We start from the raw sequence: 23,578 nt of genomic DNA, 5'->3' as shown, positions 1-23,578 counted from the left end.
GCAGCTGAGGGAGGGAGCTGCTGGCTGAGGGACCTGCCAGCCTCAGGTGCCTCTGGAGAAGCCCCTGCAGACCAGGGAAGAGGTGCAGCGCCCCGGTGCAGCCCCTTCTCACTGATGACACCCCTAAACCACTCAGCCTGGCTGTGAGCCTCCATTTATGCCATTTCAGGACTTCCTGTGTGCCTTTCCTGGAGGCACGATGGCCTTGATGCCTAGCCCTGGGCCCACTGCAGGCATTTTTGGGTTGTTCCCCATCTCCACAGCAGGCCCACTGCAGCCCTGGTGGGTGTCTGCTGCTTTGTCCCCACCAGCCTTAGATAGCAGTGGGAGTCTGGAGGTTCCTGGTGCCTGGCATTTGGTCACTGGCAACACTTGGTGGGGACCGGGCAGTTCTGGTGACCCCAAAAACGTCCTCTGAGACCCTGGTCAGGAGCCAGGACAGGGTCTCAGTCCCTGCCCAAGTTGAGTTAGCATGGCAATCCTTGTCCCTGCCCCATCTCTGCTCCCGGCCCCACCCTTCCATACCCCTGCCCCTGATTCTGTCCCTGTCCTTGATGCTGTGCCTGACTCTGCCCTGTCCCTTTACCCCTTCATTCTCCTGCCCCTACCTCTGCCCTTTCCTCCTCCTTACCCTTGACCCTGCTCCTTGTCCCTCCCCTGGCCCTGCTGTCCCTGCCCTTGCTCCTCCCCTACCCCAGTGCTGACCCCACCACCTTCCTCAGGACTGCTTGAGTCCAAATGTGGGACTTGCTCCTTCAGGACACCCAGACGGAGCCAGCGCAGGGGGCCGGGAGTGGCCCAAAGGCAGCTCTGCACGGACAGGGCACTGCCTGCAGCCGGCTCAGCCGCCCTACAGCCGGGCTCTCCCAGCCTGCCCCATGGACCTGCTCCAATTTTTGTCACTTGTTTCCCCCCCAAGCCGTGGTTGCTTTCAGATCCCCTCCCACCCCGCCCTCAGCCTGCAGCCGCACAGGCAGAGCACACGAGATATCCAAAACTCGCACAGTTTATTTATTTCGCTCCCGGCCGCGCCCCCGCCGGCCCGAGGCTCCGGCCGGGGCCGCCCCGGGCCGGGCGCGGCTCCACCCGCAAAGCGCTGACAGAAGTGCAACTGTAAGGCAAAAGTTTGAATTGTCCGGAAAGAAAGGTCTCTTCACAACCTGCCTGGGCACACCCATCCATCAGCTGCTCGGTACCCGGTGCGGTTTGGTCTCCATGTCACAGTCCCAACCTCCGGCGGCCCCGCGGGAGCAGCGGCGATGCCGGAGACGCTGTCACACTCTGGTCACTGCATCTCAGTGCCACCCACAGCCAGCACAGCTGGTGGCTTCACCCCACAGTGTCACATTCAGGGGGCAGCAGCAGCAGCTGCAGGGTGAGCAGGTCTGAGTACAGAGAGGAGTGGGGGGACCAGGGAAGCTGATTGAAGGGAGCCCCCGTGCACAGCCTGGAGCCCAGCACTGACTGGCACAGGGTGAAACAGACAAGTGCACATCCAGCAGTGATAAGCAGCTGTGGAACAACTCCATAACAGCAGTGGCTGAGACTCCTCCTGGATTTGGTCTGGGGCCTTACAGGGAGATTGTGACATCCCCTGGTCCCAGCTGCTGCCCCAAGTGATCACAGCAGCACAGTGTGAGCCCAGCACTGCCAGGCTTTGTCACCCAGCTGGGAGCAGTGGGAGTCCATCTCCTCAGTAGTATTCCCTCTGAGACCTGCAGTGCCTCTGTGCAGCTCCTGGCATGGCTATGTTGCTCCAATGGGATAGAGCAGTTACCTGGTACCCACCTTGCTCCTGATCCCATCCCAGTTCTGGTTCCTACTTGTGTTTGAGTGCTGAGGTTACCAGGTGCGGCAGCAGCTCCAAGGTCATTGTCCTTGGTCACCCAACCCTTTCACAGCACCCACTGTGACTGAGCACATGGGATTCTTCCAGATCCCTCAACAGCAGAATCACCAAGAAATGGAACCTGCAGCCAGGCTTGGGGCACCAGCTACCCAGAGCCTGCCTCATGCCAAGCAGGAGCGCTACTGGTCAAAGCAGTGAAGGGGAAGATTCCCGGAGAAGCAAACATCTCCAAGAAGCAGTGGTGGAAAACAGTTCATGGTCTGAGCTGCAGCCCTGGGTTTAGCTCAGACACTCCTGCTCTTGCTGGACTGCCCAGAGCTGATGGCTGAGGTCGAAGTGAAAAGCACAGCTGAGGGGGGAGGCACTGCAGCTCTGACAGTCTGTGCTGAGCCTGCAGCTCAGTGGTTATTCCCAGAACCTCAGCCCTTCCTTTCAGTAGGTATCATTCCCAAAGTCAGACCTCCTTCAGGGAACCTTCCCCACCCACCCCATGTAGTCCAAGCTTTCCATGTTCCTCGGAGTGGCCCATGTCCCAGGAAATGGTGGTCCAGTCCTTATTTCAGAACCAGCATGGCCTCTGTCCCGTCCTGCCTTGTCAGGTGCAGCCCGTGGGTGAGGTAGTACTCCCGCCGGAGGAAGGCATAGAAATAATCGGAGATGAGCAGGATCTGTGGAGTGAGAGGTTCACACACATCAGTGCTGCTCCAGAGCAAGGAATAAAGAGGGACACGTGTTGGTGACAGACCCTGTTGGGGGTTAAGCAGCTCCTGGGCTGTTCACATGCTGCTGGAGAAGTCACTGCGACCTTGGGAACACCTTGGCCATCCCCTTGCCATGTTAAGCCAAGGGAGACTCAAATACAGTAGCTCCATAAACTGGCCGAAGTGCATGACAATGGCAGGTCCAGCTGTACCACAGCTGCACAGGCATCTCAGCTGCACCCACAGGACTCCTTCTATCCAAGTGTTGTCCCAGAATCACAGGGTCATTTTAGCTGAAAAAGACCTCTGAGATCACCAAGTCCAACCTTTGACTGATCCCCCACTGTGTCACCCAGCCCAGAGCACTGAGCGCCACATCCAGGCATTCCCTGGACACCTCCAGGGGTGGGACTCCACCACCTCCCTGGGGAGCCCCCTCCTATGCCTGACCATATTTTCTGTGAAGAAATTCCTCCTAATGTCCAACCTGAACCTTCCCTGGCACAGTTTGAGGCTGTTTCCTCTCATCCTGTCCCTGTTCCCTGGGAGCAGAGTCTGATCCCCCCAGCTGCACCCTCTTGTTGGAGGTGCAGAGGGAGAAGGTTCCTCCTGAGCCTCCTTTTCTCCAGGCTCAGACGCCCCAGCCGTGCCTGGGGCTCAGTTCCCTTCTCTGGCTGTTCCAGCCCTGTAATGTCCTTCCTGAACAGAGATGCCCAGAACTGGACACAACACTTGAGGTGCCTCACCAGTGCCCAGTACAGGTGACAGCACTGCCCTGGTCCTGCTGCCACCCCATGGCTGGTACAGGCAGGTGTCATTGGCCCCTTGCCCCCCTGGGCACACCAGATTCATGTTCAGCTGCTGTTGAGCAGCACCCCCAGGGCCTTTCCTGCCACTCTGCCCTGAGCCAGGACACGTCTGGCTGCACTGAGGCACATGGTGGGACTGCTCCCACACCTGGGGGCCTTGAGATGGCAGGAATGGGTGACAGTGGATTCTCTAAAGCTGCAGCCTTGGGAAGCTGCCGCTGCTGGGGCAGACTGGGCTGTGGCAGGGACCTGCTGGCTCAGTAGTGCCATTTGTCACAGCCTCTTGCAGTGTTACTTTCCCACAGGACCGATGCCTTCCTCCATCTGGAAACAGGAGCAGGTAACTAGAGTGGAAAACCTTTTCAGTGCCAGCCTGAGCTGGTAGTTATTGTCCTCATGTCCTAGTGCAGATGCCACTTAAAGCATCCCTTTGGCACTAAGCACTGCTGTGTACTTCAGGTGACAAAAGGCACAGAGGGAGGGACAGTCAGAGCCTGCCTGGGTTACTGTGCAATACAGCACAGAAAAACACAGCAGCTGCTGCAGAGGCTCAATGGTAGGAGAGGAGGGGATGGAGGAGCAGGTGCAGAGCAGGGGAAAGAGAAACAGGGCTGCAGACTGCTGAGGTCAGGGGAGAAAGTGTGAAGGAGAACAGACCCAGGGAGAGGTCAGCCCAGAAAGCCATGATCTGCTCGCTTTGCTGCACTGCTGACAGGCTCTGTCAGTGCAGCTGGTTTTACCTTTACCTAAGCTTCTCTGCAGATATCTAAATGGGAAAAGAAAGAGCTGAGGTGGGGATGAGGGATAGATTTTCCCACAAGGAAATCAGACAAGAGACTTGCTGTCTGTATTTACACAGAGCACAAGACCTTGCAGGACCTGCTATGACTTTCTCAGGTAGGAAATAAAACCCTCTTAGAATATCAAAACCTGCTATTTCTAGTTAAAGTTTTACTATTCCTTTCATTACATAGCACCTGTAATGAACCATTTCCAGTTTTCTATCAGCCCCTCTTAGCAGAATCTCTATTCTCCCTTTCAATCTGTGCAGTCTTTTTGGTTTTACCAAATAAGTGTTTTCTCCATTAATCAAGGGTAAGAGTAGGTGATTTTTTGCCCCTGGCCAAAGCATTCCCCTGGCTTTAGGAGAAGCAGACAAGCATAAATGGCTGAGGCACATTCAAACTAAAGGCAGCTTTAACATGAAATGAACGTTCTGCTCACCCACACGCCAAACTGCCCCAGGGCTCAGGTACATGACGAGCAGCACAGAGAAAAGAAAGGACTTACAAAAGGTTGTAGCACCTGCGTACATTGAGTTCCACCCTTCAAGGGTGCTAAGTTCTGCTTTCCTAACGCCAGTGGAAGTCATGTACCCAGAAAGGCCTCAGGAAAGGCAGGGAGGGCAAGTCCTGGCATCACTGGGACCCTGCATGTGCTGCCACGTCTCAGAAATACTGGTGCCATGTCCTTGAGCATGGGCAGGTCTCATTTGTCTGTTTCCTGGCCCCACTGCTACTGCCCTGAGGTTTTGCCATTTCTCCTCTTAGCTCTCCCTCTCCATTCACTTGTGCTCGCTCCTGCCATACTGGGATGCTTCTCCTTGGCCATCAGCAGCAGAGCACAGACCCTGCAGCTGGCCGGGTTGGTTGTTGAGCCACAGCTCACACCACAAGAACTCTTTCCCATTAGTGTGCCAGGGGTTGAGGAACAGACAGAATCCAGGAGGAGAGCCAGGAAGCTGCTATGCAGGACCACACAGGATGCAGAGAGCTAGCTAGCCCCATCCTGCAGGATTCACTGCTGCTGACAGGCCACCCCCTCCAGCAGCCTGCCCACAGTGCAGCTTCGTTTGCCTCACTCTACTGACCTGCCCTATGTTGAAAGTCAACGTGATGGCATAATAAAAATTGGAGTTGGCACTTCCTGCATAAATCCATAGATGCCACAGAACAGGGAACAGGAAGGAGCAGAAAATGAGCACACATGACAGGATGAAGATGTTCCGGAGGACTGTAAAAGAAAACCAGCTGTTAAAATGATGTATTACTGAGCAGTCATGGTCACACAACCAGCAATGGTATTTGGGGGGTGCAAGGGGTGAGAAGGACTTGCCAAGATTTTCCTCCAATAACCTTCCACAGGTTGCTTTAGTAACTTCTTGGATAGTGGTTATAAGAAATCCACTATACTTCCCTTCAAAATAAATACTTCTGCCTTTGTTGCAGTGTGAAATCCCCATTTGTAGCTCTTTCCTTCTAGATCCTGCTTCCAAACACTCTTTCTTGGATGACTTTGGCTTTTTGGTATCTATACTACAGTAACCAGCAGCCTGCAAAGGGGCATGCCAGCAGCACCCAATTTGGAAAGCAGAGCAGTTTAATCCCTTGCCTCATCAAGCTAATGACAAAGGAAAAAATGCATCTCTGGGTTATAGGACAAGATAGTTTCCTGGGAGGTGGCAAGGAAATGAAAGCACCATAAAAGGAAGAAACTCATACAGGCCAAATGCACTGACAGACACATGACAAGGGGAGGTGCAAGAATCCAGCAGTCTGCCTGAGTATGTGTCAGGTGAACAAAAACCAAGCACAACTTTGTCTAAAAGAGCTGGGAACTACCAGGCCAGGAGAGGTTTAGTTGTCTGTGAAGTGCTTATGCCTGTCCTTTGGTAGCAGTGCTGAAATCCATCCTGACACTTGTGCTGCTGTGCCTGACTGCAGCTCAGCCCATGCCCACCACCCTGCAGTTGAGGGCAGATGATGTTTTGGGAGCACTGTTGCATTCAAACCTTTTCCCACCTATTTTAAATTTCTTGTTCAGAAGGCCTGTTCACACACTGCAGGGTGGGAGCCTGTGACAGATGACTGTCCCTCTCCCTGCATGTGTGGAATATGGAACTGAACTATGCTGAGCAAGCACTTCAAGAAGTTCATCACCTGCTACAGCTGTGATGTGCTCAGGGCCAGTCTGGGGATTCCTGCCCTGTTTCATCACAGCTGCTGAGTTCAGCTCTCCTGAGTCTGAAACCCACAGAGCAGATGGTCTCCAGGTCTGATTATGCCTCCTACAACAGGCAGGTGAGCTGTCCATGAACACACTTGGCCTGGCTTGGAGAAGGCTGCAGTGAAAGGCCTGGACAGCCTGGCATGGTTGGTCAGAGCAGTTGGTTTAAGCAAGAAATGCCAGGAAAACACAACACTTCCAAATCTCCCCATGGAAGCAGGTTCTATAGCCTGAGCCTGAGAATCCACAGGAAACTCTCTGTGATTTCAGGAGCTCTAAAGAGGGTCTTTTTGAAGCATTTAAGAAAATCTGGACAACTGCTTGGAGTAACTCAGTTACTTTCACTCTAAGCAATCAAGCAGATACAAAACAAAGCACAACTGCAAGATTCAGCGCTTTAAGGCTGGGGGACTCGCCAAATGCAGGAGCACTGTTCAAATTACACAGCCTTAAATGGGAGTGAAGCAACTGGAGGATGCAGGACTGCAAAAGGTTCTTATAAAAAAGATAATTTTCAGAACAAGTTGGAGAGAAGGGGAAGATAAGGCACAAGTGAAAATTCCCTCCTTGACCAATTTCAACCCAAGTCCTAAAGACATGTTAGGGACTGTATCACCAGAGGAAAAAACCTCCAAAATCCAGCCTCCTTCTAGATACCCCATGGAGGCTATGAGAGCCTGTGAACTTGGGTCTGGTTTGGTTTAGTGGTGACCATTTAATTATTTGGCAGGTCCTTTTACATTCCAGATAAATAATAATCAAGCACAAAGAACTTACATCTGTAAAGGTGGCTCCAGACTGGAAGGAAGGCCATGTACAGTGCAACATCTCCCACGGTGGGATAGGACTTGAAGATAGAAATGATGGCAAGCTGGACAAACAGGAAGAACACAGGGTGTTCCCTGGAAAGGAAAACAAAGGCTAAGAGGATGCAGGAGGGCCTCTGGAAACTGCAAATGAATATCAGCAAGGGCACAGATGCGCTGCAGGACAGGCTCAAAGAGGCTCCTGCAGCCCTGTTCTCTTCAGACTAGGCTCCAAATGCTGGGTGGGGTGGATGGAGCTGCCCTGCAGAGCAGCAGGGTCAGGAGAGGCACATCTGCCACAGACCTCACCCAGCAACCTCAGTGCACATTTACACCTGCACTGTGCTTCCCAGCTCTGCCTTATTCACCAGAAGCAATTAGCACCTGCCCTCTGATGGTAATTTGGAGAAGCCCAGAGCCCACAGTTATCCCTCTGGTCCACCTGATCTATCAAGTGCAAGCCAAAGGACAAGCTCACTGAGAATCCAGGTGTGTTAATGGGTGTTTTTATCAGAAAGAAGTCAACGAAGTCAGATAGAAAATTCCCCAAGTTTCACATTTTTTCTTACAATGAAGAGCTGGAAGTTCCAGCCAGTTCTTGCTTTCTGACTACAATGCCTTATGCTGGCACTTGTACAGCCTCCATTTCTGCTGCCTCTGTTGATGCTTGCAACACAGAGTTCCACTGCAGAGCCCAAGTCACTCTGTTTAAGAGGAACTGAAACTGAAGAGCTGAAACTATGGGAAATGAGGAGGATAAGCCCTGTTAAAAATCTTTTTTCAGGCTTGTAGGTCAAGACATCCAACTTCAGACTTGGAAGCGTTCACTGGATAACTTAAGAGTAAAAAAATAGTGGTAGAGAAAGACATTCATACTTACTTTAACTTTATTGCCAAGGGAATGGTGTAGAAGAACACATTGATTTGAAACACACATACAAAGAAAAGACTGAAGTGTTCAAACATCTCTGCAAAGAAGTACCAGAAAAGGCCAATATTGGGTGTCAGGTCTGGAACAGAAAGGCTGAAATTTGAAAAGAAAGTCGTAGTAAATTTTTGAATGGTTGTTATTCCCTGCCCTGCTTCTGTTGCATTAATTAATCATTATGTGATACTGGATGTAGGTCCTAAATTGGAAATCCATGAAAGAGAAACCAAATGGATGAAAACATGGAGAGTAGGTTGAAATCCTGCTGAGGAATCTTTCCTGATGTCACAGCAGGATTTAAACCATTCTCAAGTAGACATTTCTCCAGGGAGGAATATCTCACAGCCATGGTAGCTCAACAACCCAATCCATTTCCAATCACTCAGTGGAAAACAGCTCCTGTCTTTAATTTTTCCTATTATTTATTTAACAGAAATTGGAGCTGGCTAATGGCTGCTTTCCTCCACATATTCTTTCTTTTATTGCATTGCCAGTAAATCACAGAGCACACACTTCCTGGGTCAAGCACATGCCTGTGTGTGATGGGCAAGAAACAGTCTGTGTGGGCAGGGTGGGGCTGGACAGAAAACCATCAGTAAGAATCCTTATACTTACATAAACCCATAAACAGATGGGATAAAATCCCAGGAGTTGAGCAGGAAGAAGGAGAGGCAGATAATCACCACCAGGCTGCACAGGTACAGGGATGCATACTGCATGGTGTAGAGCCAGAAACTTTTGCTTTTCAGTTTGATAGGTATGAACTGGCGCTGAAAGAGAAACAGAAGTACCTCAGCAGGGGGAGAGCCACAAAAAAGTGTGAGTGTTCAGAACATCATTTCAAATTGATGAAAGAAAGCATTAAACATTGGCACTATGGCATCTGAAGGAGCAGCTTTCAAGCACAATTTGCTTGTTGTTCTTCACTCTGGCCAATTAAGTCACACACATTGCATGCACTCCCAGAGCTGTGATTGAAAATACAGGAGCAAAGCTGGTCATTTCTGCTTGCAGTGAGTCCCCCGTGGGAGCACACACACAGGTGTAAGATTTACACCCCTCCTCACATCTGGTACCTCAGATGTTTGCAATACTGCACTGGTCGCTGTATTCTCCTGCATGACCCCACTTGATCAGCTGTTCTGGCTGAATGGTACCTTCTTTGATATTTTTTCTTCCTCTCCTGGGAAATGTATGTCTGTTTCTGACAGCCATCCCAAAACCTTATGTGTGAGCACAGAGGCAAAGAATTCGTTTGATTGTGCTTTAGTTATGTCTGTCTCTTCAGTCAGTGAATTACCCAGGCTGGCTCTTAGAATTCTTCCAATGAGCTCTTGTTCAGTATGTTCTTGAAGAAAAAGGGGGTGACCGAAAGCCCTGCTCCAGAACCCCCACCCTGCGGCACCTGGCACTCCTGCTCTGCTGAAATCAGGGCAAGAGGACACCCACCGAGCTCCTAAGCACAGAGGAGCCCTCTGCAAGCTGGCATCCTCAGACAATGTCCTGCCACTGCCACATGTCCTCGTCACATGACAGGGACATCTCAGTCCCAAAGGTCCCCTGACTGCCTGTGTACAGACAAATACACATAGGGGCCAACACCTTTGGGAATTGCTCAGCACTCTGCAGCTCCAGGTCAGTGATGTGGCTTTTCCATTTGGCCCTGGGATTTGCAGTGACAGGAGATGTGCAGAGAACCTGCCCTGGCTGCTGTGGCTCTGGGTTTTCTCAGTTGTAGCAGGTTTCATCCCACTTGCTGGGACAATGTAAGCAGCATTACCAGAAATTTTGGCAGGACAGATTGAAAAGAGCAGGAGAAAAGCGATTTAATTCTGTACAAAGAAAGCAGGAAAGTTCATTTACAAATTTAGATAAAAGGACACACACTGGCATGACTGTCTTTAAAAGCTGCAAATTAGGCAATCACATATCAAAGCACTTATTGTGTTTGTGTTGTATTATTGTTTGTGAATTCCAAGTACAATGCTTGCACTTCACTCCCAATTCACTTTGACTAAAGCTAAAGAGAACAAATGAGGCTAAAATATTAAAGATACAAATTCTCCTGAAATTCATCAAACTGAAAAAACAATACTGACTACACAGTTCTTCTCCTGTAAAGACTAATAATAATAAAATTTCTGAAAAAAAGTAAGAGACATTCATGTCAGAGCAAGAAAATTAATGAGAACTGACTCCCATTCTGTCTGGAAACTCAGAGATTTGAGAACAGGCTAGTTAAGTAAAGATAAGGTATAAGCATCACCATTAGAAGCAACAAAAAAAGACTGGTGAAATGTACAGCAGCAGCATTCAGAATTGTAAGAATTTCAAATACTGAACACTATCACAAAGTGATCTGTGAAGCGAGCTGAGCCTCTGCTGGCATCACAGCCTCACCCTGCTGCCAAAGCAGAATAAAATTAGCAAGGGCAGCCCTGGTGGGATTCATGGAGAGGGAGAAAGAACAACCAGCCTCTTGCCAGAACACGCCTTTTGCCTTAAAACCCCAAACCAGTATTTTTGAACTTCTCTGGGTCTGAGCCCTTCATTGCTGCCCACACAACACAATGAACAGCACTTATTTTGGGCAAGCTAAACAGCACCCAGCTCTGTAGACTCCCTGCTTCCTTCTCTCCAAACACAGGCATTCACATTCAGGGTTCAAACTTGCCATGGCTTGAGGAGAGTCACTTTTGCTGAAACTCTGCACTTGTCTGACTCCCCTCCCCAGGACTGTCCCTGCACAGCTACAAGACAGCAACAGGTACCAAGAGTTAGAAATCACCTACCTGTAGAAGGTAAAGCAGTGCTGGAGCAAACAGTGTTAGAGGGTAGAGTGACTGGTATGTTGCTAAGGCCAGGAACACAGCACTGAGGAAGGCACTACCTGCAAAGAAAAAAAAGTTTATAAGGAACTTTTAGTATAAACAGCCATACAGACAGCAAGTCCAAATGGGAAGAAACTCATGAGCCTCTACAGGGGATTCACAAGTATCAGGACACCCCTTAAAGGAGTTTTTAGCAGAATGTATCCTGCAGGGTGTCCTCTTGTTAATGACATTTTGAATGGAGAATGACTCATTCCATTAGAACAAACCACTGGCTGGTTTATATCTCCTGTCATTCACACACAGAAAGAGATTCATATAATTCAGTCTATATAAAGCCCATGCTGGCTGCTGTTAAAGCATGGGAATGCATTCACTTAAGTCATATCTGCATGTAAGAACTGCCATACTGGGCTTGCTGGATAACCTCATCACCAGAATGTGTTGCAGCCTCAGCAAAGCTGTGTGCAAGAGAGCAAGCAAATTCTGCACTGAAGGAGTGGAGTAGCATTAGCTCTGCTTTACTGATACCAAAACTGAGGCATAGAAAGGATTGTCACAACTTTTCCAAGTGATTCTGTAAGTATATATGTCTTTATTAGGCAGCTTTATTTGAAGTGTCTCAGTGTTGAGCACTCACATTTCTCAACTAATAACAGAGATATTCTTGGCCAATTAAGAGAAATAATGTCCAAAAGATCTCAGGTTAAACAATAAAAAATGCAAGCACCCAGCGCAGTTGCCTGGTTATAGCTACAGACTCAATGAAAGTCCTCTGTAAAAACAGAGCTCAGACAGCAAGAGCCCTGACCCAGGGCACTGAACCACTGTGACTCTGCTGACAGCAAACACTCAGAGAGCTCCTCTCTGCTTCCTCCTTTGAAAGGGAAAACACAGGGTTACCTGATGATGAGCCACTCCTCTCTTGAACTACACTCTCCTGACAGAAACCTCCCTATCCTGTATTTTATCCAGTGTTCAGTTCTGCACCCATCTAAATCAGTGATTCCCAGAAATCACAGTCACAACCTGATATTCTCTTTGCCCACTTCAACTCCAGAATGCCACACTCCTAGTCAGGGACAAACCACGAGACAGTTTTGGTCTCAGGGTATCAGTGAACAGTTAAAAATCAGTTTAACTAAATGGACCCCACTTGTTTGCAATTGCAAATGCTTTTAAATTAAAACATCTCCTGACTCAATTAGCCAATAATGATAGGAAAACTTTCTTTAGATAAAAACCATCTATATCAGAGGTTTTGTTTTGGTTTTTTGTTTTTGTTTTTTTTTTGTTTATTTTTGTTTTGTTTTGGGTTTTTTTTTGCAGTGCCTGCTGGAGACAAAAGACCAGACTGACCTTTCCTCAGATCCAGCAGAGAACTCCTTAAAACTTAGGTGACTATTACAAATCACATAGGCTAAAAGACTTTAGCACTGGGGAGTCAAAAGAAACAGAAAGCTGGCATTATGCAGAAAATGAATGAAACAGTGATTCTGATGTAATCTACTCCACTGGGCTGTTTTGGGTCTTTGGTTGCTGCTTCTGCCTCCCCAAAGCTTAATTAGTTCATTTCAAACCATGTTTACAACTGCGAGTGAAAGCCAAATAGCAGCTGCAGGCAAATGCCTGCTTTTGAATAAAAGTTCAAGGATAAGCTCTGAAAATAAATTGTGTATGACATTTAAGTGCATATTCACATACAAAAGAAGAGCAACTGAGCTCTTCTGTTCTGCAACACACAGACATGTTTCTTCCTGAACAGAAAACTATTTGAAGCCAACCAGGAAAACGAGTCAGTTTTTAGCATAAACTCTCAGGTACACTGAGGTGAAAGTAAATCTTCACTTGACTAGAAAGTCTTTTCGAAGTCACAAATTCATGTAGAACTTTCACCTTGTTTCAGTCCTGTTTGTGCCATGTTTCACTGAGATCTTCGTAGCAATCCTATCTGCAAAGCTCCTCCTGGATTTTTTTTTTTGCTACATTTCTATCTTTCTAAAAAGTCCTAAAGAACCCTTTTTTCTTCACTGAGTTACCTTTTATTGTAGCTAAAATGAAGAATGCAATGACAGAGTTGTTGATGGCGCAGGTGGACTTTGCCACACAAGACATCACAGTGTAGGGGTTTAACAGGTAGCTGAAAAAGAGCAAAGCTCAGGTTACATCCAAAGGAGCATCTAATTAAAGAGATGTTCAAAGGAAAAAAATATGCACTTTGCCTTTTCTTTTTGTTTATTTACATTTGATGGGATCCTCTCATCAGCAAATTAATTCAGCTGAACAGGTTCTTCAATCTGAAGCAAAAACCAGACCCCTGGATTGTAGACTTGGACACAGGGGCCACAAGGAGCCCGCTACAGAAGTGAAACACTGGGAAGAGGTCCAAAATGCAAGTTCTGGCCTAGAAAATTACTACCAAAAATACTCTTGCTTTGCAGAAGCATTATACATTTATTCAGTCAGATCTAGGATTATTTGGTCCGAAGGAAACTTTTTCTGCTACTCACACCTACTGCTTCTGAAGAGGAATAAGGAGAAATCATGATGGAATGAAATCTGAGACATAAGCAGAGATTCCCACAACCCAGCCTCCTGCTGTGGCAGAGCAAGCTTTTACCTTTACCATGGCCCTATCTGAGCACAAAACCAGCCAGCGATGCAAGACTGACACATTTTAACTGGAATTACAGAAAAACTCTTAACAACTTTACATTCCAGAATTCAGCCACACTTTAGTTAGCAAGCATGCCAGCTCTTTTTGGAAATAAGAATTACAATAATCTCATTTAAGTAGGTTCAGAGCAAAGAAAAATTGTATTGGTAGTCCTCCAAACCTAAGTATGACAATGTAATGATCAGCCTTGCCAATAACTAAATTACTCATCAGAGTCAGTAGACAGGGCTGACGATTTCCTAATTCTCTCTTTGTATTTTCCTATATCTCCAAGTCCCAGTCTGTCTTTTTCAGTATTTCCAGAAGGCAGCTCACAGCAGGATAGGTACAATTTAATGCCAACTTTGCTGTGGCAATGTACAAAACAGTCTGCAATTTACCCACTTTACTCTTCTGGCCACAGGGACTGTGCCATTTAAAAAATGCATATGAAAACAAGAAAAAATGGCAATTTATCTAATGGAGTACTCTCTCTGATACATATCAATTTGGATAATTCCTTTGTGTCAAAATATCAATTTAAAAAATCTGTAACAGTAGGCACCTTGCTTGTATGTTAGTTGAAGCCTTCTGAAATAAAAAAAAAAGTTTAGTATATAGAAGAACACCAAGACATGAAATTAATAAAATGACAACATGAAAACATCTTTTAACTGTTATAAGCAATTTGGGATATTGAAAGTGTGACATTTGGGATGTTCAAGTTGTGATATTCAGCACACACTCAGATGTTTTGTCCAGTTGCTGAAAAATTCTCCTAACTTTTCTGAAAAAGTTGGAAGGCAGAGGATCAATTTTGATAACATTATTATACAGGTAACATAAATGGGAATGTGATCTGTGCTGACTCAACATTCTTGTTACCCAGATAATGACCTTGCTGCTGAGCCCATCTCAAAGGGCCTGAGTGAATTTACTTGTTGGCAACAAGCACATGTAAATGCATCTGCTTTTCATGTTCAAACTGAGTATTCAGGGCCAACAGGAAATTCAGAATTTTTGCGGGAAAGAAATCCAACTTTTGCCAGTTTTTGAAGAACCAAATGAGACAAATAAACCCCAAAGGGAGCTGAGGAACCAAAGCAGCCCACTGCAGCCTACAGGAGCAATACTTACAATAGTGCTACCTTGAGGGGGATGTAGTGCATCTCCATGGGTGTCTGGATGAGTTCAGCCACATCTGGTGCATATTTATCCAGTTCTATTAGGAGCTTCTGCTTTTTGAACTGAACAAGGGAGAATGATCAGACTGTTAGAACAGGAAAGCCATTTTTGTGTACTACTTGTGTAATTCTATTTCATATTACTCAGCCAGTTACCTGGGGTTTCTATTACTTGGAGCATATTCAAGCCCCTGGTGTGAGCTAGAACTTATGTGAGGAGTCGTAGAGAACAAAAAACTCCTATAATTTCCCAAATACTTAAAACCTGAAGTGAGAGTCAGGAGGAAGCAGATAATTTCTACTTGTTTAAACTTCCTTAATTACCTGTGTCTATGTCCTGACACAGCTACCAGTCAATTCACAACACTAGAGTCCAATACTCAATCTTCCTAACACCTTTCTGGATCTCTAATGAAAAGCTAACTTTATAAATTCACTGTTCAACAAACAAGCCCCTGAAAACCCAAACCCCACACATATGCACTCTTTGCTGTTTTAAAGATGGATACTTCTATGACAAATCTCTCTTCAATCTCTTTTGTTTTAGGAGGCTCTCTATAGAGACAAGAGAGAAACCTGAAATATGAACTGACTGAATTATGTTATGGTGAGACAGAAGGACAGAGATGCTAGCAGTAAATTCTCAACAACCAAAGTAACTCACATGTGGAATTCTTACAGGCCTGCAGTTCTATCCTGGGTTATTTCCTTAACCTCAAAGTCAGAGGACAGGGAACAAGCTCATAGCCTGGTGGGAGACCACAGACATGCTGTAGAAAATGTAGTCCCCTGCTGATGCTGATATCTAATCCCCACCCTTCTGGAACTGCAAAGAGCACTGCTTACCCAAAATGTTCTTTGAGAGCTGGGAGGAATCACTCACCTCCAAATACAGTATTTGATGTCAGACTTTCACCATGCTCACAAGAATGATCTGGGTCCCCTCAGAACTGCTGGAAGGTTTCACTCCTTCCTTTACACATTTCTAGTCTGTGTGTTACCTCATGCTCGTGTGCAAAGAAACCCTCTCCAAGGTAGAACACCCAGGCTGGAGAAGATTGTACACTGCTATGATCACCTCAGTGTGTAGCTACAGACACTGTAATAGTGCCACAAGAGAATTTAAAATGCCTCAGTTGCCTGCCACATTCAGTCCTGTTTGTTTATCATTAAAATATGACCAGATTTACTGCAACAAGAACTTGACACCACATACTCTGGCACATCTTTTCTTTGGCCCAAGATAATTATATCTGCTGGGAGAAGAGGATCAGCAACACTGGGAAGTCAGCTTACCACAACTTTGTTGAAGTCCTGGATTGCCAAGTAAAGGGCAACAGCAGTTAGCACATCAGTTATCTAAAAAAGCAAAGGACAGGATGATTGTAAGTAAAACAAACAAATGGAGAAAAATATATTGGTCAGCATTTAACAGGAGCTCTGATCTGACTCAGCTCAGGGGAACAAAATACAAGCTTTAAAATCCTGGAAAGCTGATTTGTACAGTGCTCTTACACACCACCTTGAAGACATGAGCTGAATAAAAATATTTATATTCACAAAACAAGAGAATGGGGAATTAGGAGGAAAGAAATTGTTCATGGAGAGCAGCATATGAGAGCAATAGAGAGAATCACTGGTGTAGTGAGAGCACAGCAACACTAGGGCAGTGCCCAGCTGGCTGAACCCACCTGGCCACCAGGGCAGCATAACAGTGCCCTGAGCTGCCCCAGAGTGCCCATCTCCTTGGGATCATTATTGGGTTAAAAGGGAAAATAATCTAGGTGCCAGTTCTTAATTGGAAAGTTTAGTCTTAGAAGACCTTGTAACGAGAGATTGTTGGCCATTTTGTGCCTTCTAATGAAAAGCTGCAGAACTCAACAGTAGTGAGACTGTTTTACTGATAAGAAATAATAAACACCTGAGTCCAAACATGAACTACTGTCTCAAGTGCCTTCAATCCAGACCCAGAGAAAGCAATAACAGGTACCACCACAAATATGTACAAGAAGGGGAAAGCCTGAATGTGGGTTTGTGCAGGCAAAGCTGCCTTTCTAATTAACTGAGCTCAGCAGGAATTTGAGCTACAGGGAGGCTGAAGGACTGAAAAAAGAAAGTCACACTCAGCATTTCCCTGAATGGGACCTTTCAGGAGAAGCTTTCCATGAGCACTTACCATGAATACCAGTTCAGCATATTCAATTAGGAAGTGAAAGAGATAGATTATCAGCGGTGTCTGAAAGAGCAAAAGGGAAATCCATATCATATACTGTCCAGATGAAATACTGGTGATTTGATGAGACAAACTACCAGAGTTGAGCAGTTCTACCAGACACTGCCAAAGGTAATTTCCTTTGGTCTATACTCCAACACGGGTATTTCAGAGCAAAGTGATTAATCAAAGCACACTTACTGGTCTTTTTCCTTGCAAAGTCCTCAGTGCTCTTTTAAAAGACACCATCAACTCTGAAAATTGTATTCTACTCCGATTTTTCAATTCTACTACAATAGTGATACACTTACAATAGAAAGCATACAAAGACCAGCTTTAGAAAGTAATTTTTTATAGAAAACTTATTTTTCAGGTTGTCTGCAGGTACTTTTGAAAGATTTTCTATATAGCTGGTTCCCCTGCTGTTTAGATGTGTTTTTTACATGCAAAAAGCGGAAAGCATGTTAAAAACATAAAGCTGTAGGGTTACAATCCTATCATTCTCTTACTCCTAGAGTTTTTCCCTTTTAAGGTAAGAGGAAAAGTATGTTTCTGAATTATTCCCATCACACAAAATCTTAGTCTGGAAGGACTATATTTACATGCTGCAAAATCAGCCCTCACTGTGAGAAAATAAATTTCTTTAAAAAAAGTTTAAAAATAATGTGATGGTCTAAATAAGAGGGGGAATATTTCACAGTCTGGGAGAAATTCTGTCTAAAGAAATAGAATTTATTGGAAAGAATTCAGTTTTCAGAGGATACCAAGTCCCTGCTTCACCCCAGGGACACAATGTATGAGTGTACCCTCATGTCAGTAAGGGCATTCAAGGGCACAAAACCCCACAGGTGCTTAAGTGCTTTTGTATCAACAAGGAATTTTCAAGATGAGGAATAAATAAGCTGCATGCTTGTGCTAGTATTAGAATTTCTGCAAATGCAGAGACTCCAGGTGCTGATCCCTTGTAAATCTTATCAGACTCACAGTGACACTGTCCCTGCTCCAGCTTGTGCTGACAGGAACACCTGGGTGTGAGCAGAGTATTTGACTCACTACAGTCCCCCTGTCTCTGAGTTTCTTTACGCACTAACAAATATGACACTGCCTGCTCCTGCACAGGGAATTCCCTGGGATTATCTGGATTTCCTCATGCTGGTCACTGTGTAACCACTGCTCAGTGCAACCACACAACTCCAGGTTCTCTGCAGTCTCTGGGACAAAACAGGCCCCCAGCCTTCTCCAGGCCCTGAGCAGCCAAACTAAGACCCCTGCCACTGGAATATCACATTTAAAACCCAGCATGCAAACCAACCAACCTCATGAAAAATAGCTCCAGAGTATGGCGAGACCCCTAAATCCAGCAGAGCTAATCCTTCGACCACTGAAACAGACAAAACACCTGCATTAGAACCCCAGAATGTGGGAAGTGAGAGATCCCCTGAGAGTAAAACTACAGTTTCAAAATACTGACACTCTAAGAATATCACCCATAGAATGGGTGAGACCATATCTCCCAGAGCCATCAGCCAGCCAGAACAGATTCACCCCAGCTCCGTGCATGTTCCTGCATGGGCACTCATCACCTATTGATTTGTTTCAGCTAAAAATGTTCTAGATGAAATCTTTTACACTTTATATAAATCACATGCATGATATCTACTCCTTTTGAGTGACCTATTAAGTGACACATGGCATCTATGCTGGAGAAATACTTAATTCCAAGAGGACAGCCACAACATAATATAGGGTTTGAACTGTTTTGCCTCATTAGATGTAGAGAGGCCTCAAAGGTCCAAAATCACAAAGGAAGAACAGAAATTGCCGGGCAAAGCTAAAAGCTTTATCTCTTGTTGAAACTTCCTGACATTTTATAGCCTTAATTCAGCTCCTTTGTGCTCATGGAGTTACAGCTTGCCTTGCAATGCATGTGTGTGCTTTTCCAAGGAATCTCCACCCTCCTGAGCACAGAGGATCCCTGGACTGAGCAGTATGCAGTGAAAGAAGCTAAGGGAAATGGCCCATTTGTTCAGAGGGGAACAGGCAGGACACTGCAGGAAAACACAACAGGTGCTCAGTTCAGTGATACAGAAATATTTCTGTAAGAAACAGAAAGAAATCTATTAGAAATAGATTCTGGCTGCCATCAACTTCCTGTATGGTGACAGCCCAGACTTTTCAAGATGATTCCACTTTTCCCCTTTACTATCTAGATACCTACCTTGATGCTCTAAGGTGGTATTTACAAGGATTCAACAGCACAGGAAGCATGAAATGCTGTATACTGTGGAGCAGAGGCTTCAGGTCATCAAATACACTTGTACTTTTGAACTTCATTACTTCTGGCCACACTTTTCCACCCCAAAACTGCAAATAATTTTACCTGCATAATAACTGGATACCAAAGGGACGTCTTCAAAATAAATTAAGGTTCCTAAGGCTCAGCTGATACACAGCTGAACGTCACTGAAAAGCCCCGATTACCCAGAACCTCACTCAGCCTTCAGCAGAGAATGTGAATGGCCGGGAACGTGTGGGACACCAGCTGCCCAAGGGAAGGGAACCAGGGCCCGTGCACGGCACCCTCACCGCGACACGGTGCCCGTGCAGGGCCAGCGGAGCCGAGGCCGATGGAGCCCCGCGCTCTGTGCCGGGCGGGTCGCGCCCGTTCGTGCCCATGTGTGACACCCCCTGTGTCCCGGCCAGCCGCGAACCGCGACACCCCGGCTCCAGCCCCGGCCTCTGCCTCCAGCCGCGCGGCCCTCCCGGCCCCGGAGCCGCCGAGCCCCCGCGGGCTCCTCCCGGGCACCGCTGCTCAGGGCCCTTTCATGCAGCCCTGGCTCGGGCCCGGCCGAGCACGGGCCGGCCCTGCCCGGAGCGCAGCCGGGCGCCCGCACCGCGGGGCCGCTTCTAGCCCGCCGCCCGGCCGGGATCAGGCCCTGCTCGCCTGGCTCGGGGGTCCCGCCGCCCCGGCTCCTCCGCGCCGCCCCCGCGGGGCTCGGCCCGGCCGGCAGCGCCCCGGCCCAGGCTCGACGGGCCTCACCTCGCTTCCAGGCGTTTAGCGGGGACGCCACCTCGACCCGCTCGGCGATGAAGGCGGCGAGGCTGGAGCGGTAGAGCGCGGCGCGCACCGTCACGGCCGCCAGCACGACCAGCACCAAGGGGGCCGCCATCCCGGCGCGCACTCCACCGCTGCCGCCGGCTGTAGTTCCCGGGCGGCGCCGGGGAACACGCCGCCAATGAGCCGGCCCGCTCGGACAAACTACATATCCCAGCGGCCCTCGCGCCGCCACTTCCCGGCACAACTCAGAACTACGGCGGCCGCAGGGGGGCGAAATTAGCAGGAGCGCGCATGGAGCGGCCAGGCGAGGGTCCCGATGCCGTCCCCCGAGCTGTCCCGTTCCGGTCGCCCTTGCCCAGGACGGCCACAAGGGACAGCCTCTCCTCCGCCGGAGGACAGGGATGGGTCTGTCCTCGAGTGGCATCGCGCTCCCCGCGGGCCGTCCCTCCCGCCTGTGGATCCCAGGTGCCTCTGGATGGGAGCTCTGCCCAGCCGGGGCAAGGCCTGGCGGGCTGGGCCCAGCTCGGACGAGGAGTGTCGGTGGCTTCGGAGCTGTTTGGAAATCCCCTCAGACAGTTCTATATTTTTCAGGTATTTCACAGACCCCCATGGTATCTGCCCACCTGTTGGCTGGGCTGTGGTGACAGTCAGGGCTGTTGTGAGGGCGCAGAGTTTGGTTTCAGAAGGCTCTTGGCAGACTCAGGTTCTCAGTCTGTGTGGATTCCACAGCTCTGGAGCTTAAGAGTCTTGGGAGACTTTCAATCACCCACCTTCCCAGCATGGACCTCCCTGCTGTTCTCCAACAACTGCTCCTCCATCCCCATCCCTGGGCACGTGTGCGGCCCGTTCACACAATCTCACACAAAATAGCCTTTACAACACTTCATCTGAATGGAGGCAAGTGGAGGGAAGACATGATAATCTCCTAAAAATAAGCAGCAGTGAAAAACACATTTCACATGGTATGTGAAAACACTCTTCCATTGGCATCATTTCACATGGTATGTAATTAAAACTAGGGTTTGCTGAGTGTACTGGGGTTGCCATTGAAAAGAGCTGGATAATATCTAAGTCAACATTTATGTTGGATTTATGCAACGTCTGAGCTGTAGAGTAGAGTTGCACCCACCTGCAGAAATGGAGAAAGGCTGAATTCTTCTGGGTCCCTAAAGGCCCAGGTGACCCAGCGTGTACTGTCCCCAGGACTGGAGAGGCTGGTGGGGTTAGGTGCTCAGTCACATAAACTTTCTGGACCATGGCTGCTTGGAACATGAATCCCTTTGTGCTACAAAAGCATCTTCAGATGGTCCCTGGACTGTTTCCTGCTGTGCTTGCTGCCTCACTGGGGTTCAGCTGCTGCCTTTGTAGGGCTTCTCTCATTCACTGCCACAGACAGCAGAGCTGGTGCTGAGGCCATAAGGAGAGCTTCAGTGCTCAGCCTGTCGTGGGGCAGCTGCTCTGCTCTCAGGCTCTCTGGCACAAAGGTGTGGGTTGTGCTGGTAGAGCTGCTCTGAGAGTGTGGCTCTGGCTGGCCCTGGGATTTGATGGCCCCAGGACTGACTGAGCCTGCCATATCCTCTGGTAAATCAGGGTGAATTCAATCAAGTTAATTTATTTGTGCAAGCATCTGTAAATAGGAAGCAAAAAATGCTGATTTTTCTTTGCAGCTGTTCACAACGGTATCTTGAGTTTTCTGATCAGAAATGCTCTTTTTGGTGTGCTGGTTCTCTCCAAATGGCAGTTCTGATTCAAGTACTTGACAGCCATTGCCTGTGACCGCTGCTTTGCTGAGTGACTGGCACACAGTAGTGTGGTTAAAGCTGCACTGCTCCAGGATGCTGATTTTGCCAGTCTGAGCTGTGCCATGTGCTTCCCAGCAGGGTCTGATGCAGCCCTGGGAAGATTCAGATAAGCCCCGAGGAGTCAGATGTGGAATCATGCCACTACAGTTGTTCTGTGCTTAATTAGTGTGCAAAGCCAACCAAAAAGAAAGGTCAAAGAATAATTAATGATAAATACAGCAATGCTTTCTGGAGCATGAGTTTGCTCCAGCATTTCCCAGGAGGAGATCCCAGGGATAGCAATGGAGGAAAATTCCTAAACAAATTGACATATGCAGCCCTCTCAAAGCATCGAATACATCAGGCAAATATGAGAGGGTTGAGTACCAGTTGCTATCTGATGGCCACTAATTTGGGGGTTAGAGCTGCCTTAAGGAGTTGCAGTAAACACACACACACGCTGTGATGCTGCCTTTTGTCTGGCACTGACTTCTGAAGCCACTCTCAGCCTAATGAGATGGAGGAACAGACCTTTAAAACCCTTGGGGTCCTTACAGGCTTTATGGAAATCAAGGGAAATTTCAGGAGATCCAGGCTGGGGTGGGTTTTGCACAGGCAATAGTTTGGGACCTGGCAGTGTTGCTGTGCTGCTCCAAGTCAGCTGGCACAGCAGTGGAGGGGCAGAGAGGGATGACACAGAACAGAGGAGAGATCTTGGGGCTGTCAGAGACTCATACTGAGCTGAACAGAGACTTCCAGCAAGGGAGCTGAAAGGACACACACCAGAAAACTCTGAGAAAACTCTGGTTTGCTTGGTTAGTGCAGCAGTTTGGTTTTTGTTTTTTTTTTCCAGAGGCATAAACCTGATCTTCTGTGTCCTGGTGTTTACCCCAAACTGATGATAGTTTTTGCAGCACTGGGGCATTTACTGGCTATCCTTTATTCCTGAAATTCCTTGACTCTGGAAGTGATTTGGTGGGACCATGCACAGAGGGTTGGGTATGCTAAGGCCTGGGAGCAGCCTGAGGAGCTGCAGTTTGGGATCTCCTGCCGTGGTGCCAGCAGCAGTGTGACAGTGTGACTGTGGAATGCTTGTTGGTCCACACAGGGAGCAGCAAATGCAGCTCTCAGGGGGACCTTCACACTGCCTGTCCTGCAGCCTCCAGGGGTTGTTGCCTTACAAAGAGAAGATCTGATGGAGCCAAAAGTGCAATAGAGCTGCTGCTGCTGCTGCTGCTGCTGCTGCTGCTGCTGCTGCTGGGAGCTCTGCGCTCCCTTGGTTGCGCTGCCCACGCCAGGCACCCACGCAGAGCACACAGGGGATGGATGAATTCAACCTGGGCTTGTTGCATCACAGAACTTTCATAAAACACTCTGTTTAACACTGAGCCAATTCAGGGATGATTCATCTTTGTTCCTGCAAACAGATGCTGGTATGGGCACTTCTTGTGTGCCCTGCTGGAATTATGCAATGGTGACATTTTTTGGGGTAAACAAGCCACTCCTTTTCCTGACTCACTGTACAAATTAGGTGTTCTGATTCCTGAGGCACCCTCCAGTCCTCCCTGGCAACTATTCCAGCCTAATGCAGGTTTTTTTTTTGCATTTGGGAGACCACAGCTTTGTTGTTATTCTGAGATTTCATCAGGGCCATGTGCAATGACTTACATATCTCAGGGATGCTTCCTGTTCCTGTGGGACGTATCCCACCCTATCCCATGTCCCAGGGGTAATTTTTACCCACAGTTTATTTCGGC

The 23,578-nt window shown here is 47.8% G+C and overlaps 1 protein-coding gene across 5 annotated transcripts; it reads right to left on the bottom strand.

The window, feature by feature from the left end:
- Positions 1-1,006: 1,006 nt before the first annotated feature.
- On the bottom strand, positions 1,007-20,204 carry PIGU (phosphatidylinositol glycan anchor biosynthesis class U). Of its 5 annotated transcripts, none has more exons than XM_030963519.1 (13): positions 20,023-20,160; positions 19,201-19,263; positions 18,299-18,363; positions 16,947-17,006; positions 16,067-16,129; positions 14,724-14,833; positions 12,970-13,070; positions 10,892-10,989; positions 8,715-8,869; positions 8,052-8,195; positions 7,143-7,267; positions 5,230-5,372; positions 1,007-2,517 (listed from the first exon to the last, which is right to left on the bottom strand). In XM_030963519.1, the coding sequence occupies exons 4-13, from the start codon at positions 16,947-16,949 to the stop codon at positions 2,404-2,406; spliced, it is 1,056 nt and encodes a 351-aa protein (XP_030819379.1). In that variant the 5' UTR covers positions 16,950-17,006; positions 18,299-18,363; positions 19,201-19,263; positions 20,023-20,160; the 3' UTR covers positions 1,007-2,403. The 5 variants fall into 5 exon arrangements, with proteins under 5 accessions (XP_030819379.1, XP_030819380.1, XP_030819377.1 ...); XM_030963520.1 differs by lacking the exon at positions 20,023-20,160 and adding an exon at positions 19,363-19,861; XM_030963517.1 differs by lacking the exon at positions 19,201-19,263 and having other exon boundaries at positions 20,023-20,204.
- Positions 20,205-23,578: the final 3,374 nt, after the last annotated feature.

This window comes from Camarhynchus parvulus, chromosome 20 (genome assembly GCF_901933205.1).
Source record: "Camarhynchus parvulus chromosome 20, STF_HiC, whole genome shotgun sequence".
Classification (NCBI taxonomy): Eukaryota; Metazoa; Chordata; class Aves; order Passeriformes; family Thraupidae; genus Camarhynchus; species Camarhynchus parvulus.
Note: the sequence above shows the minus strand (reverse complement) of the source record. Positions and strands in the feature narration are given on the sequence as shown.